The sequence below is a fragment of the Macaca fascicularis genome, chromosome 6 (genome assembly GCF_037993035.2).
Source record: "Macaca fascicularis isolate 582-1 chromosome 6, T2T-MFA8v1.1".
Classification (NCBI taxonomy): Eukaryota; Metazoa; Chordata; class Mammalia; order Primates; family Cercopithecidae; genus Macaca; species Macaca fascicularis.
In genome coordinates, this window is record NC_088380.1 from 140,872,330 (window position 1) to 140,894,542 (window position 22,213).

General features: G+C 40.8%; 1 protein-coding gene across 1 annotated transcript in view; it reads right to left on the bottom strand.

The window, feature by feature from the left end:
• Positions 1 to 22,213, bottom strand: part of CDKL3 (cyclin dependent kinase like 3) — a 147,544-nt gene that overhangs the window by 112,575 nt on the left and 12,756 nt on the right. The window contains 1 exon segment of the mRNA XM_065545886.2: positions 18,761 to 18,939. Within this exon segment, the coding sequence (XP_065401958.1) occupies positions 18,761 to 18,939 (179 nt within the window).

Here is a 22,213-nt window from a genome sequence, read left to right on the forward strand (position 1 = left end):
CATTTGCAAATAAAGACAATTTGACTCCCTCTTTTCCTAATTGAATACCCTTTATTTCTTTCTCCTGCCTGATTGCCCTGGCCAGAACTTCCAATACTGTGTTGAACAGGAGTTGCGAGAGAGTACATCCTTGTCTTGCGCCGATTTTCAAAAGGAATGCTTCCAGTTTTTGCCCATTCAGTATGATATTGGCTGTGGGTTTGTCATCAATAGCTCTTATTATTTTGAGATACATTCCATCAATACCTAGTTTATTGAGAGTTTTTAGCATGAAAGGCTGTTGAATTTTGTCGAAGGCCTTTTCTGCATCTACTGAGATAATCGTGGTTTTTGTCGTTAGTTCTGTTTATGTGATGGATATATTTATTGATTTGCGTATGTTGAACCAGCCTTGCCTCCCAGGGATGAAGCAGAGTTGATTGTGGTGGATAAGCTTTTTGACGTGCTGCTGGATTCAGTTTGCCAGTATTTTATTGGGGATTTTTGCATCAATGTTCATCATTGATACTGGCCTAAAATTCTGTTTTGTTGTGTCTCTGCCAGGCTTTCATATCATGATGATGCTGGCCTCATAAAATGAGTTAGGGAAGATTCCCTCTTTTTCTATTGATTGGAATAGTTTCAGAAGGAGTGATACTAGCTCCTCTTCCTACCTCTGGTAGAATCTGGCTGTGAATCCATCTGGTCCTGGACTTTTTTGGCTGGTAGGCTATTAATTATTGCCTCAATTTCAGAACCTGTTATTGGTCTATTCAGAGATTCAATTTCTTCCTGGTTTAGTCTTGGGTGAGTGTATGTGTCCAGGAATTTATCCATTTCTTCTACATTTTCTAGTTTATTTGCTTAGAGGTGTTTGTAGTATTCTCTGATGGTAGTTTGTATTTCTGTGGGATTGGTGGTGATATCTTCTTTATCACTTTTTATTGCATCTATTTGATTCTTCTCTCTTTTCTTCTTTATTAATCTTGCTAGCAGTTTATCTATTTTGTTCAGCTTTTCAAAAAACCAGCTCCTGGATTCACTGATTTTTTTGAAGAGCTTTTTGTGTCTCTGTCTCCTTCAGTTCTGCTCTGATCTTAGTTATTTCTTGCCTTCTGCTAGCTTTTGAACTTGTTTGCTCTTGTTTCTCTAGTTCTTTTAACTGTGATGTTAGGGTGTCGATTTTAGATCTTTCCTGTTTTCTCTTGTGGGCACTCAGTGCTGTAAATTTCCCTCTATACACTGCTTCTGCTGTGTACCAGAGATTCTGGGGTGTTGTGTCTTTGTTCTCATTGTTTTCAAAAAACATCTTTATTTCTGCCTTCATTTCGTTATTTACTCAGTAGTCATTAGGGAGCAGGTTGTTCAGTTTCCATATAGTTGTGCAGTTTTCAGTGAGTTTTTTAATCCTGAGTTCTAATTTGATTACACTGTGGTCTGAGAGACAGTTTGTTATGATTTCTGTTCTTTTACATTTGCTGAGGAGTGTTTTACTTCCAATTATGTGGTCAATTTTAGAATAAATGTGATGTGGTGCTGAGAAGAATGTATATTCTGTTGATTTGGGGTGGAGAGTTCTGTAGATGTCTATTAGGTCTGCTTGGTCCAGAGCTGAGTTCAAGTCCTGGATATCCTTGTTAATTTTCTGTCTTGTTGCTCTGTCTGATATTGACAGTGGGGTGTTAAAGTCTCCTATTATTATTGTGTGGGAGTCTAAGTCTCTTTGTAGGTCTCTAAGAACTTGCTTTAAGAATCTGGGTGGTCTTGTATTGGGTGCATATATATTTAGGATAGTTAGCTCTTCTTGTTGAATTGATCCCTTTACTATTATAGAATGGCCTTCTTTGTCTCTTTTGATCCTTGTTAGTTTAAAGTCTGTTTTATCAGAGACCAGGATTTCAACCCCTACTTTTTTTTTTGCTTTCCATTTGCTTGGTAGATCTTCCTCCATCCTGTTATTTTGAGCCTATATTTGTCTTTGCACGTGAGATGGGTCCCCTGAATACAGCACACTGATGGGTCTTGACTTTTTACCCAATTTGCCAGTCTGTGCTTTTTAATTGGGGGCATTTAGCCTATTTACATTTAAGGTTAATGTTATATGTGAATTTGATCCTGTCATTATGATGCTAGCTGGTTATTTCACCTGTTAATTGATGCAGTTTCTTCACAGCATTGATGGTCTTTACAATTTGGCATGTTTTTGCAGTGGCCGGTACCGGTTGTTCCTTTCCATGTTTAGTGCTTCCTTCAGGAGCTCTTGTAAGGCAGGCCTGGTGGTGACAAAATCCCTTGGCATTTGTTTGTCTGTAAAGGATTTTATTTCTCCTTCACTTACGAAGCTTAGTTTGGCTTGATACGAAATTCTGAGTTGAAAATTCTTTTCTCTAAGAATGTTGAATATTGGCCACCACTCTCTTCTGGCTTGTAGGGTTTCTGCCGAGAGATGCACTGTTAGTCTGATAGGCTTCCCTTTGTGGGTAACCCGACCTTTCTCTCTGGCTGCCCTTAACATTTTTTCCTTCATTTCAACATTGGTGAATCTGACAATTATGTGTCTTGGGGTTGCTCTTCGCAAGGAGTATCTTTGTGGTGTTCTCTGTATTTCCAAATTTGAATGTTGGCCTGCCTTGCTAGGTTGGGGAAGTTCTCCTGGATAATATCCTGAAGAGTGTTTTCCAACTTGGTTCCATTCTCCCTGTCACTTTCAGGTACACCAATCAAACGTAGATTTGGTCTTTTCACATAGTCCCATATTTCTTGGAGGCTTTGTTCATTTCTTTTCACTCTTTTTTCTCTAATCTTGTCTCCTCACTTTATTTCATTAATTTGATCTTCAATCACTGATATCCTTTCTTCCACTTGATCAAATCAGCTACTGAAGCTTGTGTATGCTTCATGAAGTTCGCGTACTGTGGTTTTCAGCTCCATCAGGTCATTTAAGCTCTTCTCCATACTGGTTATTCTAGTTAGCCATTCGTCTAACCTTTTTTCAAGGTTTTTAGCTTCCTTGCGATGGGTTAGATCATGCTCCTTTAGCTCAGAGAAGTTTGTTATTACTGCCCTTCTGAAGCCTACTTCTGTCAACTTGTCAAACTCATTCTCCGTATAGTTTTGTTCCCTTGCTGGCGAGGAGTTGTGTTCCTTTGGAGGAGAAGAGGCATTCTGGTTTTTGGAATTTTCAGCCTTTCTGCTCTGGTTTCTCCCCATCTTTGTGGTTTTATCTACCTTTGGTCTTTGATGTTGGTGACCTACGGACGGGGTTTTGGTGTGGATGTCATTTTTGTTGATGTTGATGCTATTCCTTTCTGTTTGTTAGTTTTCCTTCTAACAGACAGGCCCCTCAGCTGCAGGTCTGTTGGAGTTTGCTGGAGGTCCACTCCAGACCCTATTTGCCTGGGTATCACCAGTGGAGGCTGCAGAACAGCAAATATTGCTGCCTGATCCTTCCTCTGGAAGCTTCGTCCCAGAGGGGCACCTGCCTGTATGAGGTGTCTGTCGGCCCCTACTGGGAGGTGACACCCAGTCAGGCTACCCGGGGGTCAGGGACCCACTTGAGGAGGCAGTCTGTCCGTTATTGGAGCTCAAACGCTATGCTAGGAGAACCACTGCTCTTTTCAGAGCTGTCAGGCAGGGATGTTTAAGTCTGCAGAAGCTGTCTGCTGCCTTTTGTTCAGATATGCCCTGCCCCTGGGGGTGGAATCTAGAGAGGCAGTAGGCCTTGGTGAGCTGTGATGCACTCTGCCCAGTTCGAATTTCCCTGCGCTTTGTTTACACTGTGAGCACAGAACCTTCTACTCAGGCCTCAGAAATGGTGGACGCCCCTCCCCCTACCAAGCTCCAGTGTCCCAGGTCAATCTCAGACGGCTGTACTAGCAGCAAGCAAGGCTCCATGCCATGGGACCTGCCAAGCTAGGCACGGGAGGGAATCTCCTGGTCTGCCAGTTGCAAAGACCATGTGGAAAGCACAGTATTTGGGTAGGAGTGTACCGTTCCTCCAGGTACAGTCACTCATGGCTTCCCTTAGCTAGGAAAGGGAAATCCCCCGACCCCTTGCGCTTCCTGGGTGAGGCAATGCCCCTCCCTGCTTTGGCTCGCCTTCAGTGGGCTGCACCCACTGTCCAACCAGTCCCAGTGAGATGAACCAGGTACCTCAGTTGGAAATGTAGAAATCACCTGTCTTCTGCATCTATCTTGTTGGGAGCTGTAGACCAGAGCTACTCCTATTTAGTCATCTTGGTGTTTTCTCGCCATTTCCTCCTTTCTTAAAACAAGTTATCCATTTATAAGCTGCTGGTTTCTTTGGGGTATTGTCTCCAAAAACTTTCCATAAAGCCAAGCCTGTAATCCCAGCATTTTGGGAGGCTGATGCAGGAGGATTGCTTGAGCCCAGGAGTTTGCGACTAGCTTTGCCAACACTGCAAGACCTTGTTTCTATATTAAAATTATAAAATATTAAAAATTGGAAAAAAGAGAACTTTTCATAAAGCATCAATGCTTTCACCATTCTCCCACTCAAGCTTCATCATAAATTTGATGCTTGTTCTTACTTCAATTTTAGCAGAATTCATATTGTTTTGATAGAGGCTCTTTTCCAACTGATGTATTATCCTTCTTAACGCCTCAAACTAGATCCTATCCAGACATGTTATAACAAGTTAGTGTGAGTTTATTTTGGTGCAAAAAAAAGTTAAAGCCATGCATAGTTTTTTCATAATATGTATTTCCATGAACTTTTTGAAGGCACTTCGTACCAAATAATATGCAAGCCATTAGAGCTACCTCTACCTAGGGAAAAAATAACATGCATGCAATACATTGTCGGCCCTATAACATTACAAATGTAATATGTGTAACATATTTGCCAATGACATCAAAAAGGAAGTGAGACGAAGCAAAACTGTATTGAGTTTGAGAGAAATGACTATAAAGAAAAAGTAATAACAGTTCATAACATTATTAGATGTAATATGTACAACAAATATACCACACAAAGATGGAAAAGGGAATAGAATGACATAAGAATAACTTTCCTATATCTGTATCACTGGAATTAAACCAATATAAATAGGAACTTACCAGTTGATTCTGATAAGGTGTAAACCTTAGAGCAACCAGTAAAAAGAAAAAAAAAATCCTCAAAAATATAGTAAAGGCCAGGTGCAGTGGCTCACATCTGTAACCCCAGCACTTTGGGAGGCTGAGGCAGGAGAATCACTTGAGGCCAAGAGTTCGAGACCAGCCTGGCCAATATGCTGAAACCCCATCTTGGCTAAAAAAAAAACAAAAAAAAAAACAAAAATTAGCCAGACTTGGTGGCACACACCTGAAATCTCAGCTACTCAGGAGGCTGAGGCAGGAGAATCGCTTGAACCCAGGAGGCAGAGGTTTCAGTGAGCCAAGAATGCCCCACTGCACTCCAGCCTGGGTGACACAGCTAGACTCCATCTCAAAACACACACACACACACACAAAGATAGTAAAAAAAAATTATTAAAGGAATTAAAATAATTAGAAAACAACCATTTAATGCAAAATAATGCAGCAAAGGAGGAACAAGAAAACAACATGAGACAAACACAAAAGACTAAAATGGCAGATGTAATTACAACTATGTCAATAATGACATTAAATGTGGTTGGGCACGGTGGCTCGCACCTGTAATCCCAGAGATTTGGTAGGCCTAGGTGGGTGGATCACTTGAGGTCAGGAATTTGAGACCAACCTGGCCAACATGGTGAAACACCATCTCTACTAAAAATACAAAAATTAGCCAGGCATGGTGGTGGATGCCTGTAATCCCAGCTACTCAGGGGGCTGAGGAAGGGAGAACTGCTTGAACCTGGGAGGCAGAAGTTGTAGTGAGCTAAGATTGTGCCACTGCACTCCAGCCTGGGTGACAGAGTGAGACTGTCTCAAAAAAATAAATAAATGAAAATAATAATGGCATTAAACGTTAACAGATTAATCCGTCCAGCAAAAGGCAGAGACTGTCAGCCTGGAGGGGGGAAAAAAACCTCATGATCTAACTATATATTGTTTAGGCAAGATATACTTTATATTCAATATACAAACATTATAAGTAAAGGTTGTGAAAAAGATATGTAAACAACAACCACAAGAAAACTAAAAAGGCTGCCCTAATATAAGATAAAATAGACTTTTAACAAAAAAATGTTACTAGAGATGAAGAGGTAAATTTCATAATAATAAAGGGGGAAATCTATCAGAAAACTATAATAATGATAAGCATGTCTAAACCAATTAGAAAATCAAGAAGAGAAAATATGAACAACATGATAAACAAACTAGACATAATAACTATCTGTAGAACACTTCACAGAACAACAATAGAATATACATTTATGTATTGTTCTCAAGTCACATGGAACATTCTCCAGGATAGTCCATGTGCTGGACCATAAATAAACCTCAGTAAATTTAAAAGGGCAGAAATTACACAAATTATATTCTCTTGTTACAGTGGAATAAAATTAGATATTAATTGCAGGAAAAATTTTGGAAATTTACAAATATATGGAAATTAAACTACATTCGACGAAATAACCAATGGGTACAAGGTGAAATCAAAAGAGAAATCAAAAAATACTTTGAGCCTGGACGTGGTAGCTCATGCCTTTAATCTCAACACTATGGGAGGCAGAGGTAGGAGGATCACTTGAGTATAGAAGTTTGAGAACAGCCTGGGTAATGTAGTGAGACCTTGTCTCTGCAAAAAAATGAACAAAATTAGCCAAGCATGAGGGCACACACCTGTGTGTGTGCTACTCGGGAGGCTGAGGTGGGAGGATCACTTAAGCTGGGGAAGTCAAGGCTGCAGTGATTCAAGATCATACCACTGCACTCCAGCCTGAGCAACAGAGCAAGATCCTGTTTAAAAAAAAAAAAAAAGGAAATCCTTTGAGACTCATGAAAATGAAGACACAATATACCAGCATTTGTGGGATGCAGTAAAGCAGAGAGGGAAATGTATAGCTGTAATGTCTATATGAAGAAAGATACCAAATCAGTAACCTAACCTTCCACCTTAAGAAACTGGAAAAAGAAGGGCAAACTAAACCACGCAAGTAAAAAGAAGGAAATATTTAAAAAGTAAAAGTTCATTAAATAGAGAAAGAGAAAATCAATGAAACCAAAAGCTATTTTTTCATAAATCAACAAAATTGAAACACAGTTAGAATGACCAAGAACAAAAGAGAGAAAACTCAAATTATTAGAATCAGAAATGAAAGAGGTGACATTACTACTGACTTTACAGAAATTAAAACGATTATAAAGGAATAAATAATTGTTTGCCAACAGATTAGATAACTTAGATTAAATGAATAGTTTCCCAGAAAAGCACAAACTACTGAAACTGGCTCAAGAAAAAATAGACAATCTCAATAAACTTTTTTTTTTGTTTTTTGAGACAGGGTCTCGCTCTGTCGCCCAGGCTGGAGTGCACTGGCCGGATCTCAGCTCACTGCAAGCTCTGCCTCCCGGGTTTACGCCATTCTCCTGCCTCAGCCTCCCGAGTAACTGGGACTACAGACGCCCACCACCTCGCCCGGCTATTTTGTATTTTTTTTAGTAGAGACGGGGTTTCACTGTGTTAGCCAGGATGGTCTCGATCTCCTGACCTCGTGATCCACCCGTCTAGGCCTCCCAAAGTGCTGGGATTACAGGCTTAAGCCACTGTGCCTGGCCTCAATAAACTTTTAACAAGTGAAAAGACTAAATTCATGATTTTTTGAAAAAACTACCCACAAAGAAAAGCCCAGGCCTAGATGATGTCACTACTGAATTCTATCATTTAAAGAATTAATACCAAGTCTTCACAAACTCTTTCAAAAAACAGAAGGAACACATTCTATCTCATTTTTTAAAACCAATATTTCCCTGATACCCAAACCAGTAGAAAAGAAAACTACAAATATCTTTTATGAATGTGAACACAAAATTCTCAACAAAATACTAGCAAACTGAATCCAGCATCATATAAAAAGAATTATGCACTGTGACCAATTGGGATTTATTCCAGGAACACAAGGTTGGTTCAATATCCAAAAACCAATAAATGTAACATAATACATCAATAGAATAAAAACCAAAAAAAATTCTCATTTTGATCATTTCAATAGACAAGGAAAAAACATTTGATAAAATCCAACACCCCTTCATGATAAAAACACTCAACAAACTAAGAATAAAAGGAAACTTCCTCAACCTAATAAAAGGCATCTATGAAAAATCCATATCTAATACCATACTTAGACTGAATGATTTCGCCATAAGATTAGGAACAAGACAAGGATGTCTGCTCTTGCCACTTCTATTCAACATTGTACTGGAGATTCTAGTCAGCATAATTAGACAGGAAAAAGAAATAAAAGGCATCCAGACCAGCAAAAAAGTACAACTATATCTATTCACAGATGACATGATCTTCTATGCAGAAAATCCTAAGGAATCCACTAAACAACTATGAGAACAAATAAACAAGTTCAGCAAGGTTGTATGATAATGATATGAGTTAAGAACAAATTATTTAGGCAGGCAGTGAGGGTACGGGATCCTCAGTAAGGTTTTCCTTTTAATGAAAAGCAGCCCCAAATCATTTTCTTTTCTAACAAAAAGCAGCCTGTAAAATTGTGCTGCAGACACAGACACACAAGCTGGAAGCTTGCAAAGGTGAATGCCAGCAGTTGCGCCAACAGGAAAAGGCTACCTGGGACTAGGCATGTTCAAAATGGTGGTTCTATCTTCCCTTCTCTTTGCCAAACCACATGTACAGTAAGGAGAAGACAATATGGCCCCAGTCAGGCAAAGATTCAATTTGCATAATAAGATTAGAGTAGGGCAACCAGCCTTCCCCTTGCTTATGTAACTGTCATACCTGGTCAAACCAATCTGTGAGTTCTACATAAATCAGACATCATCTCCTCAAGTCTGCCTATAAAATCTCATGCAGTCTGCCGCAGGCCAGATTTTCCTTTAGGAGGCCCCTCTTTCTCACCAGGGAGAGAGCTGTTCTCCTTTCTCTTTCTTTTGCCTATTAAACCTCTGCTCCTAAACTCACTCTTCATGCATGTCTATGTCCTTTATCTCCTTGGCACGAGATGATGAACCCCGGGTATTTACCCCAGACAATGACACCACTTCAATATGAACTCAGTATACAAAAATAAGTTGTATTTTTATGCCCGTGCAATGAACAATTTGAAATGAAGTTAAGAAAACTCCATTCATGATAGCATCAAAAAGAATAAGATACTTAAGAATAAATTTCACAAAACAAGTGCAAAATGTATGCTTTGAAAACTACAAAACTGTTGAAAAAATTATGGAAGATCTAAATAAATGGCAAAACACTCTAAACTCACAGATTAGAATAAGAGTTAATATTTTTAAGACAGCAGTATCTCCAAACTAATCCACAGATACAATGTAATCCATATCAGAATATCAGATGTCTTTTTTGCAAAAATTGAGAAGCTGATCTTAAAATTCATATGGAATTGGAAGGGACCTAGAATAGCCAAAACAATCTTGGAAAAGTAAGTAAAGTAGAAAGACTCACACTTCCTGATTTCAAACTTACTACAAAGCAATAGTTATTAAGACAGTGTGTCAGCTGGGTGTGGTGGCTCGTGCCCATAATCCCAACACTTTGGGAGTCCGAGGCAGGCAGATTGCTTGAGCCCAGCCATTCAAGACCAGCTGAGGCAACATGGTGGAATCCTGTGTCAACAAAAAATTTAAAAATTAGCCAGGTTTGGTGGTGCACCCCTGTAATCCCAACTACTCAGGAGGCTGAGGTGGGAGGATTGCTTGAGCCTGGAAGGTGGAGGTCGCTGTGAGCTGAGACCATGCCACTGTGCTCCACCCTGGGCAACAGAGTGAGATCTTGTCAAAAAAAAAAAAGAAAAGAAAAGAAAAAAAGGAAAGAAAGTGCGTTGCTGGAAAAAGGACAGCCTTACAGATCAATGGAACAGAACTGAGATTCTAGAAATAAGCCCTTACGAAACCACCTTTGCAAAATTATGACTGAGACAGTGAAGGAGATCTAACTTAACTGACTCCACCTTGCTTCTAACCTCCAAGCTGTCCTTGTTCATTCCTGGGCGTAGGCTGGACTAATTTCGGGAGAAACTTCGTTTATAGTTTGTAGTTTAAGACAAAGACAGTAATAACCCTTTCCCAAAGCAGACTTCCTTCTTGCCTGGGGACCAGATTGCCTTTGTAGGACTAACATTAGCCACAAGATCAGATATCATGGTTTAGGAGTCATGCAGCTGGAAGCTACAAGATTCTGACCCTCCATAAACTGCTCCTAAGATCAGTGCTTGAGATATTTTGCAAACCCTGCATTTGATGGATCAGCTGGCACCACCCACACTGCTAAACTGGCTCATCTGATCTCATGGCCATCCTGGACCCAGGAACTGACTCAGTGCAAGAAGACAGCTTTGACTCCCTGTGATTTTAAAACTGACCAATCAGAACTCCCAGCTTACTGGCCTCCCCCTACCCACCAAGTTGTCCTTAAAAACTCTGCTCCCTGAATGCCCAAGGAGACTGATTTGAGTAATAATAAAACTCCAGTCTCCAGCACAGCCAGCTCTGCATAAGGTATTCTATCTCTACTGCAATTCCCGTCTTGATGAATCAGCTCTGTCTAGGCAGCGGGCAAGGTGAACCCCTTGAACAGTTACACTTACAACTATGGTCAACTGAATTCCAAAAAGGGCCCAACACCATAATAGGGAAAGAACAATATTTTCAACAAATGGTGCTGGGACAACAACTGGATAGCCACATGTAAAAGAATGAACTTGGACTCTTACCTTATAGCATATACAAAAATTAACTCGAATGGATCAGACTTAAATGTAAGAGCTAAAGTCGTAACTCTTAGAAGAAAATGTAACTGTAAATCTTCATAATCCTGCATTTGGCAAACAATTTTGAAATATGATACCAAAAGCATAGGCAATAAAAGAAACAGATAAACTGGACTTCTCAAAATTGAAAACATTTGAAAATCAAAAGACATAACTGGCCGGGTGCAGTGGCTCACGCCTGTAATCCCAGCACTTTGGGAGGCCGAGGCTGGCAGATCACGAGGTCAGGAGATCGAGACCATCCTGGCTAACACGGTGAAACCCCGTCTCTATTAAAAATACAAAAAAAAAAAAAAATAGCCGGGTGTGGTGGTGGGTGCCTGTAGTCCCAGCTACTCGGGAGGTTGAGGCAGGAGAATGGCATGAATCTGGGAGACGGAGCTTGCAGTGAGCTGAGATCATGCCACTGCACTCCAGCCTGGGCAACAGAGTGAGACTCCATCTCAAAAAAAAAAAAGACATAATCAAGAAAGTGAAGACACAACTCATAACATGGAAGAACATATTTGCACATCACATATCTGATAAGGAATTTGTATCTGGGATATGTAGAAAATTCTTACAACTCAATAATAAAAAGAAAACTCATTTTAAAAATAGGCAAAGTATCTGAACAGACATTTCTCCAAGGACAATATACAGATGGCCAATAAGCACACAAAAAAAAGACATTCAACCTCATTAGACATTAGGGAAATGTAAAGCAAACCCACAATGAGATACCACTTCACACCCATTAGAGTAGCTAGAATAAAAAAGTCAGGCTTCAGCGTGGTGGCTCACACCTATCACCCTAACATGTTGGGAGGCTGAGGCGGGAGGATCGCTTAAGCCCAGGAATTCAAAATCAGCCTAGTCAACACAGCGAGACCCTGTTTCTACAAAAGAAAAAATTAAAAATTAGCCAGCCATAGGCCGGGCGCAGTGGCTTGCATCTGTAATCTCAGCAATTTGGGAGGCCGGTGCAGGTCGATCACGAGGTCAGGAGTTCGAGACCAGCCTGACCAACATGGTGAAACCCCATCTCTACAAAAATACAAAAAAAAACTTAGCTGGGTATGGTGGCATGCGCCTGTAGTCCCAGCTACTCAGGAGGCTGAGGCAGGAGAATTGCTTGAACCCGGGAGGTGGATGTTGCAGTGAGCCGAGATCGCACCACTGCACTCCAGCCTGGGTGACAAAGAGAGACTGTCTCAAAAAACAAAAATAAAAATAAAAATATATAAAGATAGAGAAGACAGTAGTAATTGCTTAGGGTTAGGGAGGGAGTTCAGAGGTACAGGAGTGTCATAAATAAAGGGTATGGGGTTTTTACTGAGGTGATGAAAATTGACTGTGGTGATAGTTGTACATATCTGTGAATACACTAAAAACCACTGAAATTTACTTCAAATGGATGAATCATATTATATAAACATATCTCAATAATGCAGTTTTTAAAAAAGATATAATATGGCCGATACCAGGTCTGGGGCAAAAACATGTAAAAAATGAGCCTGGACTGCTATCTTGTCAGTCAGGTCACAAGGGAAGTATCAGAGACTACATACTAGGTCCTGTTAAAAGGAAAGTCACCTTGAAAGGCACCCTTCACTCATGTCCATGTGAAGAGATCACCAAACAGGCTTTGTGTGAGCAACAAGGTTGTTAATTTCACCTGGGGTGCAGGCGGGCTGAGTCCAAAAAGAGAGTCAACGAAGGGTAATAGGGGTGGGGCCATTTTACAGTATTTGGGTAGGTAGTGGAAAATTACAGTCAAAGGGGGTAGTTCTCTGGCAGGCAGGGGCAGGGGACACAAGGTGCTCAGTGGGGGAGCTTTTGAGCCAGGATGAGCCAGGAAAAGGAATTTCACAAGGTAATGTCATCAGTTAAGGCAGGAACAGGCTAATTTCACTTCTTTTGTGATTCTTCAGTTACTTCAGGCCATTTGGATGTATACATGCAGGTCACAGGGGATATGATGGCTTAGCTTGCGCTCAGAGGCCTGACGGCACCCATTGATTTTGAACTTCAATAATAATAATAATTGTGTCCAGGCTTAGACTATGATACCCGAAAGTATGGTGCTTTGGCATGATACATACTTTGAACTGAAGGAGATTAGAAAGGCCTCAGAAACAAAATCTCTCTGACCTTCTCCTGCCCTCCATTCTCCCCAAAGGTGTATCATAGAAACCAGGATTCCTGGCCGGGTGCGGTGGCTCAAGCCTGTACTCCCAGCACTCTGGGAGGCCGAGACGGGCGGATCACAAGGTCAGGAGATCGACACCATCCTGGCTAACACGGTGAAACCCCGTCTCTACTAAACAATACAAAAAACTAGCTGGGCGAGGTGGCGGCGCCTGTAGTCCCAGCTACTCGGGAGGCTGAGGCAGGAGAATGGCGTAAATCTGGGAGGCGGAGCTTGCAGTGAGCTGAGATCCAGCCACTGCACTCCAGCCTGGGTGACAGAGCGAGACTCCGTCTCAAAAAAAAAAAAAAAAAAAGAAACCAGGATTCCTCTCCCACCTGCCCACCTCCTGAGCAACTAGAATTTCTCTTCCCGAAAGCAAGCCATAAAACAGAATGGTCACTCTCTGATCCACCTCCCTTGAAAGTAAGTCATAAGACCCTCATTCCAGAGAAGTCCTGCCCAAACCTGGAAGGAAGGAATGCAAAACAGAGAGGCCAAGAAGAATCTGAACAAACAGGCCTTGCTGGGTTTATTACCATTAGATCATACTCCTTTTGCTCAATCATGTTTCTCTACAAGTATTCACTCCTTTCAGCAAACTTAGCATAAAATCAGACTGTGTTCTCCCTGGGTCTTTGGGTTTTCATTTATGAAGGCTTCCATGTCACATAGAGCTTTGTTAAATTTGTCATATTTTTCTCTTGCTAACCCATCTTTTGTTATAAGGGTATTGGCTGTGACTCTTGTTACAGGTAGGGAAAAGGTATTATCTTTTTTTTTTTTTTTTGAGACAGAGTTTCACTCTTGTTGCCTAGGCTGGAGTGCAGTGGTGTGATCTCGGCTCACCGCAACCTCCGCCTCCCGGGTTCAAGCAATTTTCCTGCCTCAGTCTCTCAAGTAGGTGGGATTACAGGCATGCACCACCACGCCCTGCTAGTTTTGTATTTTAAGTAGAGATGGGGTTTCTCCATGTTGGGCAGGCTGGTCTTGAACTCCTGACCTCAGGTGATCCGCCCACCTCGGCCTCCCAAAAGTTCTGGGATTACAGGTGTGAACCACTGTGCCCAGCCGGGAAAAGGTATTATCTTTTTGCCCCAATAATTGCAATGCATTGAAACCCATTAAATACGTTTAAGTCCATGAGTTCATAATGGTATTTCTAAAAAAATTAATTAGTTGCCTTTGGAGGTCACCTTTTGGAGCCAATTCATCTTTAAAATTGATAAATAAATCAAGCATTTACCCAGTTTCTCTATGTGAACTATACCATTAGGTAACCAAATAAGGGGAAATGTCCATTTATAAAAGTATTCGAGTAATAAATTAAAAAAAGATGATAAACCTCCATAGTAATGAAATATGATATTAGGGTAAACAGAAACTGGGTGAGGACTATGTGGAAACTATACTATCTTTGCAACTTTTCTGTAAATCTAAAATTATCCCAAAATAAAGTTTACTTAAAAAAAAAAAAAGGCTAGGATGGCTATTAAACAAAAGAACATAATAGTAAGTGCTAGCAAAGACATGGAGACACTGAAACCCTCACACTCAGCTAGTGGGAATGTAAAATGGTACAAACACTATGGAAAACAATCTGGCAGTTCTTCAAAGACTAAACATAGTTACCATATGACCCACAATTCTAACTCCTAAGTATATACCCAAAAGAAATGAAAACATGACCCAGCCATCCCATTACTGGGTATATACCCAAAGGATTATAAATCATGCTGCTATAAAGACACACGCACACGTATGTTTATTGTGGCACTATTCACAATAGCAAAGACTTGGAATCAACCCAAATGTCCATCAGTGACAGACTGGATTAAGAAAATGTGGCACATATACACCATGGAATACTATGCAGCCATAAAAAAGGATGAGTTTGTGTCCTTTGTAGGGACATGGATGCAGCTGGAAACCATCATTCTCAGCAAATTATCGCAAGAACAGAAAGCCAAACACTGCATGTTCTCACTCATAGGTGGGAATTGAACAATGAGATCACTTGGACTCTGGAAGGGGAACATCACACACCAGGGCCTATTATGGGGATGGGGGATGGGGGAGGGATGGCATTGGGAGTTATACCTGATGTAAATGACGAGTTGATGGGTGTTGACGAGTTGATGGGTGCAGCACACCAACGTGGCACAAGTATACATATGTAACAAACCTGCACATTGTGCACATGTACCCTGGAACTTAAAGTATAATAAAAAAAAAAAAAAAGAAAACGTATGTCCATACAAAAACAAGTACACAAACGCTCATAGCAGCATTACCCATAATAGCTAAAAAGTAAAAACAACCCAAATGTCCATCAACTGATGAATGGGTAAATAAAAAGAGCTCTAACCATTCAGTGGAATATTATTCAGCCATAAAAAGAAATAAAGTGGGCTGGGCGTGGTGGCTCACGCCTGTAATCCCAGCACTTTGGGAGGCCGAGGCGGGCAGGTCACAAGGTCAGGAGATGAAGACCATCCTGGCTAACATGGTGAAACCCCGTCTCCACTAAAAATACAACAAGTTAACCAGGCGTGGTGGCAGGCACCTGTAGTCCCAGCTACTTGGGAGGCTGAGGCAGGAGAATGGTGTGAACCCGGGAGGCGGAGGTTGCAGTGAGCCGAGATCACGCCACTGCACTCCAGCCTGGGTGACGGAGCGAGACTCCTTCTCTAAAAAAAGAAAAAAAAAAAAGAAACAAAGTGCTGGCTGGGCACAGTGGCTCAGGCCTGTAATCCCAGCATTTTGGGAGGCCGAGGTGAGCAGATCACTTGAGGTCAGGAGATCGAGACCAAATGGCAAAACCCCATCTCTGTTTTAAAAAAAAAAAAAGAAATGAAGTACTAATACATGCTATGTTAAGTGAAAAAAGCTAGTCCCAAAGGACCATATATTACATAACTCTACTTATATGAAATGTCCAGAATAGGCAAATCCATAGAGAATGAAAGCAGATAGGAGTTTATCTAGGCCTGGAAGGGTTGGGAGGAAATGGAGAGTTAAAATGGGTATAGGGTTTCGTTTTGGGGTGATAAATATGTTCCAAAATTACTATGGTTATGGTTGTACAACTCTGCGAATATACTGTAAAACACTTAATTGTACATTTTAAATGGGTAACTTGTATGATATATGAATCATATCTCAAAAAGCCTAGATTAAACTAAATGGATGCACATTTGGGTGATAAAACTATCTTTAAAATGCAAGGAAATGGCCAGGCCTGGTGGCTCACACCTGTAATCCCAGCACTTTGGGAGGCTGAGGCAGGAGGACCACTTGAGGGCAGGAGTTCGAGACAAGCCTGAACAACACAGCGAGACCTGTCTCTATTATTTTTAAAAATGCAAGGAAATGATTGCAATAAAAATCAGTATCATGGTTGCTTTGTGGGGAAAGGAGCATGTTACAACTGCAGTAGGGCACACAAAGGGTTTTCTGGGGTAGTGGGCAAAATCCTATTTTTTGATCAGGTGGTGAAGCTATCCATTTGCAACGTGAGATATTCTGTGTCTGTGTTTTCTTTTACAATAAAAAAGTTATCAAAACAGACTCACAAGCAAATTTGTTTCAAACATAATGTGAATTCTCCTAGAATCCAATCTTACTATGAGCCAGGCACCAAGTTTGGTTATGTATAATATAAGAGATTATGCCTATCCTCAAGGAACTTAACTTTTAGTGAGAGGTTAAAAAAAAAAAAAAAAAAAAAAAGAGCTAGAGAAAGAACTAGCCCATGTTAAATATTAACTGACACAAAATTTACAGACAATGTACTAAAAGATGTAGAATAGGATTGGGGGGCTAGGGAGTATATCAGAAAAGGAATTTAAGCTACATCATGAAAAGAGGGTAAAAATGAGACAGAGAGATCTTTTTTTTTTTTTTTTTTTGAGACGGAGTCTCGCTCTGTCGCCCAGGCTGGAGTGCTGTGGCCGGATCTCAGCTCACTGCAAGCTCCGCCTCCTGGGTTCACGCCATTCTCTTGCCTCAGTCTCCCGAGTAGCTGGGACTACAGGCGCCCGCCACCTCGCCCGGCTACTTTTTCGTATTTTTTTTTAGTAGAGACGGGGTTTCACCATGTTAGCCAGGATGGTCTCGATCTCCTGACCTCGTGATCCGCCCGTCTTGGCCTCCCAAAGTGCTGGGATTACAGGCTTGAGCCACCGCGCCCGGCGAGACAGAGAGATCTTATGCAGGCTACATTATGCCCAGAGGCAAAAAAGAAATGAAGAAAAAATATTTTAGGACTTTGAGTAAGAGTAGATAATATTTATTGAGCATGTATCAAATCATTTAATCCTCACCACAAACCTACGAAGTGAGTCCTATTATAATTTCCATTTTATAGATGAAGTAACTGAGGTACAGAGACAGTCTGTACAGGGCATCAATGGTAGGTACAGTTGAAAAGGTACCCAGGGGAATGGACTGTGAATCCAGATCACCTGGGTTAGAATTCTGGTTCAGTTCTGCTATTAAGCAGCTATGTGATTTCAGGCAAATTACTTTACCTCTGTGCCTTAGTGTTCTACTATTTAAAATGAGAATGCTAATAGTAGCAACTTCATCACAGGGTTGTTGTAAAGATTAAATTATTTGATGTATATAAAGCATTTAGAACAGTTTCTGGCAAAAAGTAAGTACTCATTAATATTACATATTATTATAATAACAGAATAATAATTTCTAGGAAAAGCACATGAGAATTATCCTCCTCCATGTATTCCATTAAATCAGGTATTAAATTACATACTTCTATCTCTTTATGTTCAAGATTGATTATTTATATTTTAGGCTGCTGTTTTATGTTAGACCGAGATCATGCTACTTTTGAGGCAATTCTCCTGTTTCAGCCTCCCAAGTAGCTGGGACTACAGGCACACGCCACCACACCTGGTTAATTTTTGCACCTAAAACAGTAGAATTTAAAATTATTTGCCAGTCTTCACAAAGAGGGTACCATTTTTCCAGGAAATGGGAAACTCGGCAGTTCCTACTGCAACACTGGCAGAGTAAGATAAATGATTTCAAATATTTGCAGAATGTCGAGGCTAAAGATAAACAGAAGAGGGAACTCTGCTGAGGGCATGGCACAGCTTAAAGCAAATATAGATACACTCTGAGGGATGTCTGCATAGGTCTTCTGGGGCTGTGTTCATTCAACCCGTGAGAGCTGAGAGAGCGCAGCAGTAGCAGTAGCCAGCAATGCAGGTACCTAAAGAATCTGTTATGTTATCTTTAAAGGTGTTCCTCTTCTTAGCCCCAACCTAGATGCAGAGGGCAGAGTGTGTCAGTATTAGGGTGACAGATATACAAGAATATACCAAGGGATAAAAGAGATACCTAGGAGGCTGGGCACGGTGACTCACGCCTGTAATCCTAGCACTTTGGGAGGCCGGGGCGAGTAGATCACCTGAGGTCAGGAGTTCGAAATCAGCCTGACCAATATTGTGAAACCCCGTCTCTACTAAAAATACAAAAGGAGTGATGGTGTGCGCCTGTAGTCCCAGCTACTCGGGAGGCTGAAATAGGAGAATTGCTTGAACCTGGGAGGCGGAGGTTGCAGTCAGCTGAGATTGTACCACTGCGCTCCAGCCTGGGCGACAGAGCAACACTCTGTCTCAAAAAACAAAAAAAAGAAAGATACCTAAGAAAGGCTGACAGGACCCCAAAATATACATACTTTCCATAAGAAGTATCTTTTAATACTAATTCTGGAGCTCTATACCAGCGTGTGGCCACATAGTCCGTATAAATGTCCCCAGGAGCTGCTAGTGTTCGTGCAAAACCAAAATCACAGAGCTTAGTAATTCCTGACTGGGATACTAAAATATTCTCAGGTTTTATATCGCGATGAATGATCTAAAAACAAACAGAATACAAAATACATTAAAATGAGATTTCATTATCCAGAACCTCTCAAAAATGATACTAAGAAAATCTAGCTAATTAAGATAGTAAAGCTATTTCCTTACCACATGCAAAGGATTAATTACACAATGCAAATATAGTTATATGTTTTCAATTCTTGCTCCATCCACCACCTCAAAATAAAATGAAGCTAAAAAAACAGACATAATACTAAAAAGGCAAATCACATTCGTGTAAGAAAAACCAAAAGAACTTAATGAGGCTGGGAGTGGTGGTTCATGCCTGTAAACCTAGTACCTTGGGAGGCCAAGGCAGGAGGATCACTTGAGGCCAGGAGTTTGAGACCAGCCTGTGTAACAGAGTGAGACCCTGTCCCAAAAAAAAAAAAAAAGAAAGAAAGGAAAAGAACTTATTGAAATTTTACTTTCCTTTAACTCTATGTCCTACTCCAGTTCCAGCCCTTTCATGTACTTCACAGCTAAACCTCTTGAAGACATTATCTGTACTCACAGTCTTCACTTTCTGACCCAGTCACTCAAGATAATTAACCTTCTCTTTTGCTCCTACATTGCATTAAACTTCTCTAGCCATAGGAAAAAAGTCATCTACATTTTTCCTACATCCAATAGCCATCTCTCCGCCCATATTTACTTGGTTTCTTAGCGTAAAAACAATGCCAACTGTTCCTCCATTCCTGGTTTCTCGGACCTAAAATGTTCCCAATCTCCTCCTATCTACCTGGCAGCGACTCTTCCTCTGTCTGTTTCTAAAACATAGGGTCCTTGTCTTAGGCTTTCCTCTCTTCATATATTGATATATATTGACCGGGAAACTCAAGTTTCCCGGTCAATCTCACGTACTCTCTTTTTTGGGGGGTGTGGGAGCCACTTTTGTCACTTGGTTATAGGGACAACACTCTTGGGCTTCTCCCCACCTACTGGCTGCTCCATCTCAATCTGATCAACTCTTTTTAAGAAATTATTTTTTAAAGAGATAGGGTCTTGCTCCATTGCCCAGACTAGAGTGCAAAGGCACAATCGAAGCTCACTGCAGCCTCAAACTCCTGGGCTCAAGCAAGGAGCCTACCACCTGAGACAATCCTACCACCTCAACCTCCTGAGTAGCTAGGACAAGCGCATGCCTGTAGTCCTACAGCCTACAGTATTAGGACTACTGGCTAATTAAACATGTTTTTCGTAGAGACAGGGTCTGGTTATGTTGCCCAGGCGGATCATGAGTGCTGGGCTGAAGCGATCTTCCCGCCTCAGCCTTCCAAAGCACTAGGATTGTAGGTGTGAGCCACCACACCCAGCCTGAATTACTTTTTCACATTTTGTTAATTTTAATTGATAAATTAAAATTGTATATATTATGTACATGTTGTTTTGAAATATGTATACATTGTAAAATTAGCTAAATCAAGCTAATTAACATTACCTCACATACTTATTTTTTTGGGGTGAGAACACTTAAATTCTACTCTCAGCAATTTTCAAGAATACAATCATTGTTATTAACTAGCTACCATTTTGTATAACAGATCTCTTGAACTTACTCCTTCTTTCTGACTGAATTTTCATATCTCTTGACCAATATCTCCCCAACCACCTCCACTCTAGCCCGTGGTAACTACCATTCTACGCTCTACTTCTATGAGTTGCACTTTTATAGATTCTGTATGTAATTGAGATCACGCGGTATTTGTCCTGTGCGTGACTTATTTCACTTACCATAACGTCCTCCAGGTTCATCCACATCATCACAAATGACAGGATTTCCTTCTATTTTTACAGCTGAATAGTGCTCCATCGTGTATACATACCGCATTTTCTTTATGCATTCATCCTTAATGGACACTTAGGTTGATTTTTTTTTCCTTTCTTTTTTTTTTTAGACGGAGTCTTGCTCTGTGACCCAGGCTAGAGTGCACTGGCATGATCTTGGCTCACTGCAACCTCTGCCTCCTGGGTTCAAGCAATTCTCCTGCCTCAGCCTCCTATGTAGCTAGGATTACGGGGACACACCACCACGCCTGGCTACTTTTTGTATTTTTAGTGGAGATGGGGTTTCACCAGGTTATCCAGGCTGGTCTCAAACTCCTCATCTCAAGTGATTTGCCTGCCTCAGCCTCCCAAAATGCTGGGATTACAGCTGTGAGCCACTGCACCCAGCCTCCTTTGCCCATTTTTTATTTTTATTTTTTAAAGACACAGGGTTTCACCATGTTGCCTGGGCTGGTCTTGAACTCCTGGACTCAAACTATCCTCCCACCTTGGCCTCTCAAAGTGCTGGGATTATAGGCATGTGCCACTGCACCTGGTCCTTTGCCCAATTTTTAATCAGGTTATTTGTTTTCTTACTATTGATTTATCTGAGTTCCTTACATATTCCAGATATTAACCTCTTATTAGATGTATGGTTTGCAAGTATTTTCTCTAATTCTGTGGGTTCTCTCTTCTCTCTATTGATTGTTTCCTTGGATATGCATACTTTTTTGTTTGATGTAATCCCATTTGTCCATGTTTGCTTCTGTTGTCTGTGCTTTTGGGTTCATATCCACAAAATCATTACCCAGATCCAATGTCATAGAACTTTTCCCAAGTTTTCTTCTAGTAGTTTTACAGTTTCAGATCTTACATTTAAATCTTTAATCTATTTTTAGTTTACATTTGTATAAGATTAATCTACTCTTATAGCTTTAGTAACTGTCCATATACTACTGATAATTTCAACATTTCTATGTCTAACAGATATTTCTCCTGGTTTCCACAAGAAGTGAAAGTCCACAATAAATCCCACAAACTAGGTACAGGTCCTTTAAATTCAGCAAATCTAAAACTAAATACATCTTCTCCCCCAAACCTACTGGTTCTCAACAATCTGCTATTACAGTGAATGGAACCACAACTTACTCCATAAATCAAACCAGAAACCAAGGGCATTTTTCTCCCTCCCCACACTCCCTTAACCTACCTACTGCTCTTCCTAGTTCAGGTCTCCTCAGCTGTCTCACAAAATTAATACACAAGTCTATCAGTTGGTCTCCCTGAATTCACATTCGTGCTCTCCAATTCAGTCTCCACAATGAAGTCACAGAACTATTTTAAAATCAGATGTGTGATCATGTCACTTTTTTTTTTTGAGACGGAGTCTCGCTTTGTCACCAGGCTGGAGTGCAGTGGCACAATCTTGCCTCACTGTAACCTCCGGCTCCCGGGTTCAAGCTATTCTCCTGCCTCAGTCTCCTGAGTAGCTAGGACTACAG